Genomic DNA, 13,520 nt, shown 5'->3' on the forward strand with positions numbered 1-13,520 from the left:
ATTTTAACTTATTTTAAAAACATGTCCCTGAAGTCGTTATTCAGATGAAATTTTAGAGATTATACATTTGACTGAGATTTTAAATATGAAATGCTTTATCATACGAAATTTTACCTGTTAATCATTTAGCAAACAAAACTCCAGAATAAGCTTTTGTGTAAATTATAAATAGCACAAATGCAAACATAACTGACAGTACTATTAAAAGTTTCCTATCAATATCGCTGGAAATTGAGTCTATATTTTTGTTTTAGATAAAATATAAAATAGAAATGGTAACTTAAGTAAAACATTGTTTTAAACATATAAAGGCAACAAATGGATTTACTTGCAATTCTAAAATTTGAGAAAAATTGGAAAATATGAAATGTCACAAAACAAAAATAGTTAATTCCCGCAGTAAGTAGGGCTTTTCTCTGACATGCAACATTAACTATGGAACAGTAGGACACATTCATTATTTACTTACTTTGAAGAATGTACATTTTTAATTTGAGTGGGGTTTTCTTTAGACAAAACATTGACTCCTAATAGTTCATTTCAACATTTTCAAACAAAAAAGATTTCATAGATTAACTGTGTAAAGCTCAAGAACTGGGGCTCAGTTAAGATCTGTTAAAATAACTTTTCAGATCTTATGTTATGCATCATCAAATGTCATGTAAAAAGGTTAAAAATAAAATGTATGAAAGCAATGACTACTTCTTCAACCAAAGAGCTTATTTTTATACAGTATGAAGATGACAAAAAAAAAGCCCAAGCTATCTGGCAATGAAATAAACTAGTACATTGAATTCCACTGTTTTTCAGTGTATCTGACCTACTGGAAAAATGCAAGGGTTCTTTAAGAGAAATGAAAAGGCAAATACAGAAAGGCAAGCATGTTAGTACTGAGGAGGACAAGGCAGAAGTCTCTCCTTTAAAGCACAAAACACACATATGCACAGCATGCAACACACAACCTACCTCTTCAATACCCTACATACTCACGGCCATAGCAAAGCACAAGGCATGCGGACAAAGCAAAGAGAAAAGAAAAAGACACCGAGACTACATAAACAGCTGGCATGGAGACAAGAGCACGGCATGGGGAGACAATGACAGCAGAACCAAAGCTCTGGAATCTCCCCCACTGGAAAGTACACACAGCTGACCACCACCGCGTGTCTTTGAGCAGAGGGAAAGTAGAAGATGGAAGCAAGAAGATGCTGCTGAGCCTGTGCTAACGGGAATATATGTGCTTTAGGACACCTTTATCATTTCCCACTGATATCTTTCTGCTGACTGTTTTTGAGCAAACGTAGCAGCTGACAAAGGGCAGGAAGCCAAGACAATGCAAAGACTCTAAAATTAGAGCCTTCCGCCTACACTGGGCAAAGTCTTGTTCTTTCAGTTTAATTCACAACTGCACGTCAGCCTTAAAATCCATGAAGTCCTTTACAATCACCTGGGCCAACTTGTCCAAAACAAATATCTAAATACTGAACAAGAAATAGGTGAATTCAATACTGTCATCCCATAGGTCAAATGTACTGTTTCTGTATGACCTCCGTGCTTATGTATATGTGAAATATCCTTACTGCAGCGCATTATTACAATTTCATGCCTCTTTTTACCATAGAATAATGGACAATTTGACCAGGGATGATTTACTGCACACCTTCATGAGACCTTTCATCTTCCACCATCATTAGTTTCCAAAAAAAAAATAGATAAATAAGAGCAAGAGAGAAAAGAAATCAGAAATCATATTCACATACAGAGTTGCATAACAATCATATTTGTCTTCCTAGCTTATGAAGCAAAAAATGGTTAACAAAATTAATAAAAAAAGTAATAGCTGCAGCTGAATAAACCACAAGGGCAGCTGAATGCAATATCCCCTACTTTTCTACTTTATTAAACAAAAGCTATATTGCTTTAGGTTCAGTTTCCAATATACAGCTCTAAACTATGTGTTCTGAAACACTGTCTATTACGTGGAGATAAAATTCTGCAGATCAGTGTTAAAAAAACAGCAGCTTTTCTGGACAAGCCCTGTAATCTTCAGTTTGCAATACCAAGTACATTTTCTTGGGTGGCTCCAAACTCCAATTTTAAATAATTAATTAATCCTTCACATATAAATTGGTGGGTTTTTCTTTTGCCCTGAATAAATTAAGAGCAAAATATTGCTGTGGCTTAATCCGGAGAAGAGGTGATGTGCTGCTGGAGCAGAGTAAGTTACTTGCTCCCAGTGTTGACTCTTCAATATTAAGTCCACTAACACAGTTTTACTTTTCATGATGACTGGCACAAACAAACAGGAGTCGAGAGACCAAAAGGCTTAGTCAAGTTTAGATCTCACTGCTGTGTAGCACATGTCTGTGTCATGTGATGCTGGACCAACTAACAGGCTTAGCTCTTTCCTCAACAAGGTCAGACTTTCATTGGCATTTACTTGTATGATACAGGCAGACTATACAGGAGACTGAAGAAAATAGTTTCTCTGCCTCCTATTGACATCAGTGCCTGCCATTCTTTGATCTGACACCACAGCAAACAGTGTATATAAAATAAATAATCTGAAAACTAAAGGTAGGATTCTGAATACAAAAAAGGGTACAAAAATATTCATTTTTAAATTATTTTTGGAGTCACCATATAAATTTAGTCCAAGTTTCCAAGTTCTGCATTTTTGAAGAAGCAATGTTTAATGCTTTTGGAGCTCTGTTCAGCTGAATATTTTTTGGTTTGGGGTTGGTTTTTTTGAGTCATTTATAACAGCTGCATCTAATGTCTCACTTTAAGGACAGATCACAAAACACAATTACTGAAGCAGAATGTCTAGCTATGAATCTTGATGTTCCCAGTCTTTGGCTTAAAAACAAACAAACAAAAACACCAAACAAGTAAAAAAATCCCAATCCATTCCCAAGAAGGGACAACATCATATTCAGGGAATAGAAGCACTCACCCTGGTTTTGGCATCGATCTGCCCTCCACGATCCAACAAGAGCTTCACCATGTTTGTGTTTCCCCTTTTGGAAGCGACATGCAGTGGGGTGATTCCATTCTACACCATGAAAAGAACAAACAATGAGCATGACAGATTTGAAGGTGTACGATGGTGGTGAATTTGTGTTTGGATCACAAAAATGATACAATCACATTAGAGAATAAACAAAAATGTACTCGAGCATCAGACCTAGGCACGCACCATACAAGCTAGAGTTAGTAATTCCTTTCTAAGTAAGAGTCTTTTTTCATTGTTCAGTTGTTTTATAAGCAAAGCAGCACATCTGCCAAAGCGGTAAACATCACAGTCCCAGAGTCAGACAAATAAACAAACATAAACCAGAGTCCCAATGAGTCAATATTCACAAAACACTGATGCATTTAAATCTTTGCAACACACAGATTACATGAATGCATGAATCCTGCACAAAGTAATCTTTTAAGTGTAACGTAAATAATGTAAAGGAGTAGGTCCTGTTTAGGCTGAAAGTCCTTGCAAATGCTTTGGGTGAGGAAAGAGGTAATATTAGCAGCTGTTCCAGATAGGCAAGAGGAGGAAGTCAGTATGAAAGGAAGAAACCCTAAGGTAATTCAAAGTGTGTCTAGCAATGCATAATTAAACAGAAATTTGTGATCCAGTAGCTTTAGTGATATACAGATGATCACAGGTTGTTATAGCACCAGATGACATACTTCAAACTAAGTAACGTACAACAATGTACAGCATATAGACTATATTACGCAGCTCTGCAGTAGCTTACCTAAAATAGTCGTCTGGGATACATTAGTACTTACATTGTTGCATTCTTATAATGGCAGAGTACCTTAATTTACTATTTCAAAATATTTTTATGCAAAAAGGAACATTTAAATGTGAAAATATCAAAGGAAAGCACTATAGTAAATATTGAATCTTTAACAGAGAGGAAAAAACAATATATTTCTGAAGTGTATCTAACTGACAAGAAAGCTAAAACGAGTTGACACATCCTGAGCATATCAGCACTCTAGAATAAGTCAAAGGAGCCTGCTTCCATCAGCTGGAAATACTGGTAGCTACTAAACTCCTGAGGACTCTGCTGCATTGCATGGAGGCAACTTTAAAAAATTAATATAAAAAAAAAAAGGAAGATCTTTAAACACAACAGAATTTCAGCATAATTTTGCTCCTCACTTATTCTTGACCAGGAATTACACAAAGATACGGTCCCACTTCCATAGGCCATTACAACTCAAAGAGACAAAAACTCCTCCATACCCTTGCTGTGAAATCAACTGCAGCTCCTCGGTTTAGCAGAAGTGTTGCCACATTGACATTTCCATAATGCGCAGCTATGTGCAAAGGTGTAAAGCCACTCTACAAAAGGAAACAGTCTTTATTTATAGAAGTCAATTTATACAACATAATCAACTTAACTAGAACTTGATTTTAAAAGTTGCTGGCAATTAATTGTGCTGATTTTATCCAGTTCATCTATGACGTAGCAAAGTCTTTCAGGCAGAGCGTGTAGTTTTCATGCGGGAGATTATCAAAAGTGCTTCCTTTTTCATTTTTTGCAGGCCAATAAGAAGTCAGTAGCTTTCATAACAGAAAACATTAATATATTATTCATCCTTAAAGGATATAATAAAGGGAATTTCCTTATTACAATTCAGAGACAACATGGGTCTTTTAGCCTGCATCTGTTCAGCATCTTTGCCTAAAAGTCAACACAAGTTCTTGGACTCTTGTTATACACATCTAAGAATTACAAATTTTGACAACACATTTCCTTCTTTTTTAAAAAGAAAGCAGAGGTTATTCAATATCAGGAGCTTAGTCTACATGAGAAACTTTGCTAAGCAGACGGCATACTGTAAGAACCATACTTATTTACATTTATATACATTTTGGATTTTAAAGGATCTGAAGAAACTTTGCAATCTATATGTCAGAAAAAAAGGATTTACTTTTTGTCTCTCGAGCACTAGAAGGTGAAGCATGCTTCAGCTACAAGATACAGAATTACTTGACAATAGAATGAAAAAGAAAGTAGGACACCCAGCCAGCTTTTATTCTCATAAGTAATTCAAGTAGAAAGGACCTCATTTTTTAAGGTTTCCCTTGAAGACCTTTACACTGATTTGATCAGATCTTACAGTCTTACTGGCAGTTATGGGAAAGAGAAATACTTTTGGCTTCTGGACTGTACTGTATATTCAACTACCTTTCATTTCTTTCAGTGTACCAACTATTACTTCAAACTGCTCTTGTAATGAAGAAATGTATAAATAAGTGTATAAAAATGTGGAATAAAGGCAGATGTTGCGGCCTGAAATCAATTTTATTCTTGATAGACAGAGTGATCAGCCTATTATTTTAACCTAATTCCATTAACTTTTTTGCCCTCTCACAGGTGATCCTGGTCAAAGTAAAATCAGCCATTAAATTCATAGAATTGTTGCTGTGGTAAATTACCAGGAAAATGTCTACTAAGGATACAGGCACACAAATACAATACTGTATTAAGTTATACAGTGAATTTATGCTGTATTAATACAACTTCTCAGGACATGAATTTGCCCTGTGACAAATACAAGGTACTTTTAGAGGTAATGTAATGGCCAGCGAAAAAGCTGTAAACTGTTTTACATTTACTGTAAGTGAAGAACATGTCCATAGGCAGATGCCAGCAAGAAGCCATCACCATTTTAATTCCCATTGCAGCCTGCTTCACAGTAATTTGCTCATGTGTGCACACGTCAGAAGTGGAGCATATTCACATATGCATGCATTCAAAATTCATTCCCTCGTCTAACAAAGAAATGATTATTTAAAAGGCAGGATTCAAATAATGACTATGTTCTTGGAAATACTGTTTTTTCCTAAATGTGACAATAATTACCAAGGGAGAAATCGCATTTCTAGCCAAGCTGACATAACATTTTTAGCGGACATGCTCAGAGAGTCATTGCTTCCACAATCAGTGTAAAAAAATGTACTATTATCTGCTGCAGGTAAATACTGATTATGTGTTATCTCTTAAGGACTTCTGAAAACTTTATTGAAAAGATCATAATAAGAGCAATGGTAAAAATAAAAAGATGCTCTGAACAAGTTTTTTACCTTGGAGGATTCAATTATTTTTTCTACTAAAAATGTATTTTACCATGCTTCTGGCTGAGCCAGATACCTTAATGTAGTTATGCCAAGTGCATTTTTGTAATTAAATTAATTGAGCTAGAAAAACACCTTCAGTATTCTAGCTCCATTACTCGCTTAAGATTTCTTTGAACTGAATGCAAATCCTGAAAAGTTTACTTAATACAGTGACAGTCATATATAAAAAGAAGTTCTAAGAGAAAGAATGAATAATAACAGGTTTGCTGAGTGACAAAGTGCTATGGATTAAAAAAGAGTCATAACTTCACTTTTAGTGATAAATAATAAAGAAATATTGTCACAGAGCAGAGAAAATAATTATAAATAATAGAAAGAATAATTAAAATTTTTTTATCTCGGTACCTCAGTCGTCCTATTCACCATCATCTGATGCAGCATGGTTTGGGAAAAAGAGGAAAGATATTAAAGATTGGCTGCAAAACCAAGAACTAAGTTGCTTTTTGAAATGAGTTACGCTGTTATAATGGGAAAAGCCATTCAAGCATGCATTAACATTATATACAACCTATCTTCCCACAGGCAATAAACCAGTATCCTATTTGATAGGGAAGCAGTGATTTTGCTTCCATTCCTATTTCTTTGGTTTATAAATAAAATGAGAAAGTTGGTTATCACTGAAATGAGAGATATAAACAAAAAAGCAAAAAAAAGTGTAGCTTGTAATTACTGTGTTGCTAAACAGAGCAGAAGTAGAAACATTACTGGTGATACTGGTCTAGCGATTCATCTTTCCCCACAGAAGAAATTACCTTTAACCCTTAAGACGAAGGAAGCAAAAGCTGGCTGCCCCATTGGCACTCAGCCACACGAGTGCCCTGTTTCCTGTAGGACAGCATCATGTTACCTTGGACTGCACATCGGCATTGTGGTCGTTCTGCAGTAGGAGTGCTGCTGATTTGGTGTCATCTTTTCTGGCAGCAATGTGCAAAGCTGGTAATCTCACTTTCCCCTTGGTGTCATTTTCCAGCAGGATGGCCACTGCTTGATTGTGTCCTTGTTGCAGAGCAACAGCTAAGGGAGTGAAACCATCCTGCAGGAGAAGAAAACAAAATGTACTCACTAAGATGAAGGACACAGAGCTTCAGTGAACTGCACAGTACTGTTCACACACACAAATATGCTAAGCACATCACCAGCCATTTTCTACCTCAGCACCACAATGCACACCAGTGAAATGGCATCAGAGGAACAACGTTTTAACCCAGATGTGACTTCATACACATCAGAAGAATGCTTTTTTACTTCAAAGTTTTGTTTGTTTGTTTGTTTGTTTAAGTACAGGCAAAGGATCATTCTACAGTATCTTTCCTAATTACTTGTCATAAAATGGACCACAATGTGTAATTCAGCAACATTTTTGTAAAAGTTAGAGAGCATTGAATGAGGTCAATGTGAAAAATACAAAGGGATTCTGTTTCTGGACATTTCTGAGAAAAGAAAACATATCTTCAGATGCATTTGCTTCTATTTCCCATTCTAATTTATATATAGCCTATAAGTCACAAAAGTCAGCTAATATTTAGTAATTTATTCCAATTCTAAGTGGAAAAACATTATTTCTGGAAATCAGAAAAATCTCTATATTTTTCCTTGGTATTTTTAGCTTTGTTTTAAAATTGTTTTCAAAATTTCTTGCTCCACCACACATGCCCTGGACTCTCAATGCTTTAAAATTTATCACAGGCTCAAAACTTGCTATCTCAACTGAAGTAGCGCCTGCTCAAGTACCTTGTCTATAAAACAATCTAAAACAATAAAACTGAAAGCTCAGGTCTTGCATGCTGTCTAAGCACATGTGCTATGTTCACATGCTAAACTGGAGGGCAGCTAAACCACAAGGAACAGTGTAACTCTCAAACTGAGTCTGTGACAAGAAAACTCAGTGAATAATAGTGCCATGAAATGGGAAGGGAATAAAACAAAGTTTTCTGTATCTAGATCAGAAGTAACATCTAAAGAGTTGGCCAAATTGATTAAGCAAACTAATATAGACACACTGTAAAAGGCATGGGAAAGACAAAGAACTGACTGGGAATAGGAAAATAGAAAGATGTAAAATAATAAAGGACAAGTCAGGAAGGAATGAGAGCTAACATGTTGAAAGAAGCATCTGAAGAATTGCCAAAGCAATTTTCTCCCCTAGTAAACTAATAATATTCACTCCCTTTTGCACTGAACTGTGGGTAGGTGTGCTGTAACAGCTATACTCTTACAGTTTCTCTCTGTAGCTATACTCTTATAGTTTCTTTCTGTAATAGAGATTAAATTCTGTACAGTGAAATAAAAAGTAGTGAACAGCTGATGAAACAGCTGAACTGTAAAGATAATTCTGAGATTGGGGCTACATTAGGTGCTGAAATGGCTTAATGCATTTGCCTTTTGCCTCTGGAAACATGAGAACAAATCCTGGATTAAAGGCCCTGTGAAACTGAGATCATCCTGACTCTGATTTTGTACCTATACATATGTAAGAGTGAAGGAAACGTAAAATAGAGGGAATAAAATACATCCAAAGGCAGTGCCTGTTTCAGAGCTTCAAAGACAAGATCAACCGTTTGATTCGTTCCACTTTATCTTCCATCTTTCTCTGAGCAGCTACTGCCATTTCTGCATTCTCTCTCCCACTACTTGTAGGAAGCATGGCTAACAGGAGCCCTGAGAAAGTATTTCATTTCCCCACCTCCTCACGTGAGAACAGCCTGTCTCTGAGGTTAAACAGAAAGTCCTTCCAAAGTCTTTTGACGCTGTCCTACCTTATCAATGTATCATTTCTTTGTTCCATTCATAAGACTTCAGTTCAGAGACATGTGAAAGCAGACCACAGCTCAGTCTTCTACTGAATGCAGGTTTCAGTAATATTCACATCACTAAAGCTACCACCTGTGCAAGGCCTGAAACCAAAACTTATCTAGGTAAGTGATAAGGGGACAGACAGGCTTTACTTTTCAGGCCACAAAAGTGAGATCTGACCTTTCCGATGACAGATGACAGACTTGGACTCAGGTTCTGAGTGGGGGCAGTTGGCTTTTCTCCTCCCCTACCTTTTTTTACAAAATCAGAGAATCATACAAGTTCCCGTGATGCCTTGATGTCTGTGTTCAAGCAGAGGCCACATTAATTGTAACCACACCATCTTCACAGTTCCTGTAATCTAATGATCACTGCTCCTGATCACAGTCAATAAAAGTTATTCGGTGAAGGACTGAGAGCAGGTGACTGCATGCTGCAGCCAGGCTGGGCCCTGGGAGAGCGAAAGATCCCCTGTGACTTGGTCACAAAGGGCATGTTTCTGCCAAGTTGCCTGGTGATCACATAGGACTTCATATTTCAGAAAGCTACAGTGTAATGCGATCTCAGTGTACAGTGCCTCAAGAGGATTATTTTAGGAGCTGTCATCAAATAGTACAGTATCCATTGAAAGAAGGGATAGTAAAGCAGCTGTTAACACTGGCAGATCAGTTTAATGAAAAGGAAAGCAAGCATAAATGCATCATCACCTTGAATTTATCCATTCGTTAAGGTAATCTGGAATGTGTAAGTTTCTGAACAGACTAGGGAAAAGTAATAACCGCAAGCAAAAGCCCTCTGAGAGAGGAGGAACTTCCTTGTTACTACTTCACATTGCATATCCATTTCTAAAGATCAAACACAAAGTCAGTAGGCTTTGTGGCACAGTCTGGTCACTTGTGCTCTTAGCTGAGAACAAAAGAAGATTTAGCAGAAGCAGAGCAACAGGAAGTCAAGGGAACACAGTCTTCATTATCTAGAGTTTCCTCCATTGTCCCAAGAGCCTCTCATTTGCAAAAGGAAGCTCTTAAGATGGAGACTCATCTCTTCCACTGGCATCTGCTTCGCTCGCTTGAAAGTTGCTGCAGGCAGTGAAATCCAGATCCTAGCAATGAATACCATCTCTCTGTGCATTTATACCCACGCGATTTGATGGTAGAAGTAAACCATGTGAGGATAAAACAGCACATTGCCTGGTCAGCTCATTGATCCAATTCACGTTAGTCATTTGTCTTCCCCATGAGACCTCTTCCTCTACAAACGAGACTGGGAGATACATGCTATAATAATTCTATTCACTGATTTTTGCCCAAGTGTTACTGTGCAAATAGAGGAGCAGCAGAAAGATGGTGGCACTCTGAGATGCTTCAGTTTTCATGGGATTTGTCAGAGATGTAAATCTGTAACAGTGACTGTTCAAAGGGGAGGCTATACCTCTTCGATTATCCTATGTTCAATCCACTCCTGACTCACCTGGCAATACCATTTCAGTGAGACCACCTTAGCCTCCTGTAATTTCTACATCCCTTGGGAACTCTTTTCAAAGTCTCATTCATTTTTCAAAAATGTATCCAAGAAGCTGAAAGGAGAAATGGGCACATCTAAAGGTGAAAATCCTGGGCTCAGTAAAGTCAGTGGATGTTTTGCTGCCAAATAATTCAGGCTAGATTTCATCCTTTGAATTCTCACAGTTTCCATAACAGTTTGTCTGTCTAATGTTTTTGTAAAAAAAAAAAAAAAAAAAAAAGGGTAAGATCCATAAATACAACTCAGTTAAATCAATGAGTGAAAGCTCTTAAAATACTCCATCTGGAAATCTTCCAAGTGATCTGAATATAAAGGCAAAGGAAAATAAGAGGGGTGTAAAAAAAAGAACAATATAAGTCACCTCAGTAGCTGTGCTTTGGTTGGCTCCATTCTCCAGGAGATATTTCACCACTTCGATGTGGTTCTCTTGAGCTGCCATGTATAATGGAGTGAAACCATTCTAGGGAGAACATATGAGAAAATACTGTAGTAAGGAAACAGAATATACCGATGATATTGAAGCCCAAATTAATATACAGCTAAAAATGCATTTATGCTTTTTAACTTAAGTGTTACAAGTATATAAGTAGAACAACTATTTTTAACTTAATATGATAATATTTCATGTCATTTAAAACCTCAAAAGTCTACACACTTTCACACTCATTTTCTTCTGATGTATTTTCAGGAAGCAGTGGACGCACTCATTACCTTCCTGGCAACGGCTCAGGGATGGTGAAGCTGACAATAAAATTTTATGAAAGATGACAGAAAAGTTAAAATTTCATCCCCTTATTACATTAACTTAACCAAAGACATCATCCTCTGGATAACATCAAGTCTCTATCTCATGACATGCTGAGCAGAGATGACAAAGCCTTAACGTATTACATAAAATTCTGCAATATATAAAACATTGCAAACATAAAGAAACTCAGCCTTGCAAATTAAGGGCTGCTTTTCGGACCACACAGTGAGTTAGTCTACTTACAAGAATCCACTCTGGATAATACTTGCAAGTTAGTCAAACTAAATGTAAATTCATTACAAACACATTCTAATCAGAATTAATGCAAATACTGTAGTAACTAAGAACTTTGTTTCAGAGAAGCCAACTGGCTATGGAAACACTGCAGTAATTTCCAAATGAAATGAAATCTCTTTTTCCAGTCAGTAGGTAATACAGTTGATTGTAGAACCAATGTCTTTACAGCTGTCCTCTACATTACCAATGTAGAAGATTACTCAGATAAATGTTATGTATGTTGCATATGGCATGTGACATGTATCATATATGTTGTACATCTCTTTTAATATGACTTTGTGTAATATTCTAGCATTTCCATCAACAATCTTGGGACATATACAGTTAAAAAATTGCACTTAACAACTGTAAAGAGCAATTTATTGCCAAAACTGTGGTGTGCATTTTGAGCGGCTTTGCACAGGGAGTCTGTCTCTGGCAGATATTTTCCGGTATTCTCAGGAATTACTTGGAGGATGGAACTGAATGCTTTTACTAGAGTTACACACAGCATGAACAAGGTGTTCTGCAAGCACACCACAGAAGACGAATGTAATTTGAAAGGTTCCCATTACCTTGGAGAAAAGGGATGGACATGTAGCGTAACAAAGATGAATGCTAGTTTCTGTGCTTTGGCAGGGTTAGCAAACCGGGCAAACAGGGAACAATGATTTAGAAGAGAATTTTGAAGAGAAGGACTTGAAGGTCACAGTGGACTACCAGATGGTCACTGAGCTCACTCTGCTGTAATACAATCACTGCGCTATTGCAAAAACTAAAATACTTCCCTCTGGGGAAGTTATTTTTCTTTAAGAAAACTGTCGTTGTCGTAATTGGTGTTATTTAGTCTAGAAACAGAAAACTGAAGGGAAAAAGATAATGTTATTCAAAGAGGAAGGGAAAAATCTGTTCTGCATGTTGATGATGCTAAAACAAATAGAAAAGTGCGCAATTTACTAAGATTACAGCAAAAAAAATTCAGGTTAGACATCAAGAAAAGCCCCTTAACAGCAACGTCAATTGCATTTTGATGAGCAACTCTCCTGCCCCCAGATTACAGGCAGTAAGCCGGAGGCACAAAGGAGGAACACAAGACAGCCTCTTCCATGTCCATCCTGGTGGCAGAGAGGCCAGCAAGTCTGGGTGCAGAGGACTGCCAAGCTGAGGGAGTGAGCTGGCAGTAGGAATTAGGAACAGATTTGTTTGTTTTCAATTGCACTAGGACAGCACAGTGCTGAGAAAACTGCAGGTAACCAAGCTGGCTCGCTTTTTTAGTTTTCCTTCTAACACTGGAAAGAACCTACTAGCAACTGATTAGCTATAGCTAGCAATAATTTTCCACACTTAATATTTTAATACTGAAGTATAATGTAGAATTTTTTAAATGGCTCATGCATTTTGCAAAATACTTCTAACATTGAATACTGTATGGATGAATACAAGGATCATATCCGCACTCATATATGTGGAGAATACGAGAATTTTCAAGCCAAAGTAAATCAATTTGATTGAAAGCTTATTTCTGGAACATGATCAGGACAATAAACCTTGGATTAGTACACCATACATGGTACATGTATGATTTCATGATCATTTACAAATACTACATGCTTTCCCACCCAGTCCCAACACTGATATAGATACTGCCCACTACATCAAGTATATTCTCCTAATGTGCTATAGTCATACCTGTAACTACAGCAAATGTGTGTAAAGAAATTCTTGCCTACATATAATCATAGCCTCTTTTTTTCCCTTAAAACTTTATTTATAGTGTAAAACCACCATATATATTTTCTTAAAAGCTCTCTTATTTTGGAAACATGCTGAGTTTTATTTGCAATACTGCCTACATCACACATACTGAAAAGCTTCCTTTGAATTTATCCCCTGGCAAGGTCAAGCCTGATTTTTTCCACTGTCAGGGTGACGTTTGCTTTCTCAGTGAAGAACTGCTTTCAGAGCTTCCAATTGTGGTGTTCTCGATCTCAACACTTCTGGCTCTTGGCCAGAGACTTCTGT

At 36.9% G+C, this 13,520-nt stretch overlaps 1 protein-coding gene across 7 annotated transcripts in view; it reads right to left on the reverse strand.

Moving 5' to 3' along the window:
- The window catches only part of ANK2 (ankyrin 2), a 347,429-nt gene that overhangs the window by 106,076 nt on the left and 227,833 nt on the right, over nt 1-13,520 (reverse strand). For 5 of the 7 annotated variants that reach the window (XM_021394060.1, XM_021394064.1, XM_021394059.1 and 2 more), the window contains 5 exons: nt 10,836-10,934; nt 7,005-7,190; nt 6,503-6,526; nt 4,256-4,354; nt 2,957-3,055 (listed from right to left, as the gene is read on the reverse strand). In XM_021394060.1, coding sequence (XP_021249735.1) covers nt 2,957-3,055; nt 4,256-4,354; nt 6,503-6,526; nt 7,005-7,190; nt 10,836-10,934 — 507 coding nt within the window. The remainder of the gene's footprint in view (nt 1-2,956; nt 3,056-4,255; nt 4,355-6,502; nt 6,527-7,004; nt 7,191-10,835; nt 10,935-13,520) is intronic. The other 2 variants (XM_021394063.1, XM_021394065.1) reach the window with 1 other exon arrangement.

The sequence above is a fragment of the Numida meleagris genome, chromosome 4, assembly GCF_002078875.1.
Source record: "Numida meleagris isolate 19003 breed g44 Domestic line chromosome 4, NumMel1.0, whole genome shotgun sequence".
Classification (NCBI taxonomy): Eukaryota; Metazoa; Chordata; class Aves; order Galliformes; family Numididae; genus Numida; species Numida meleagris.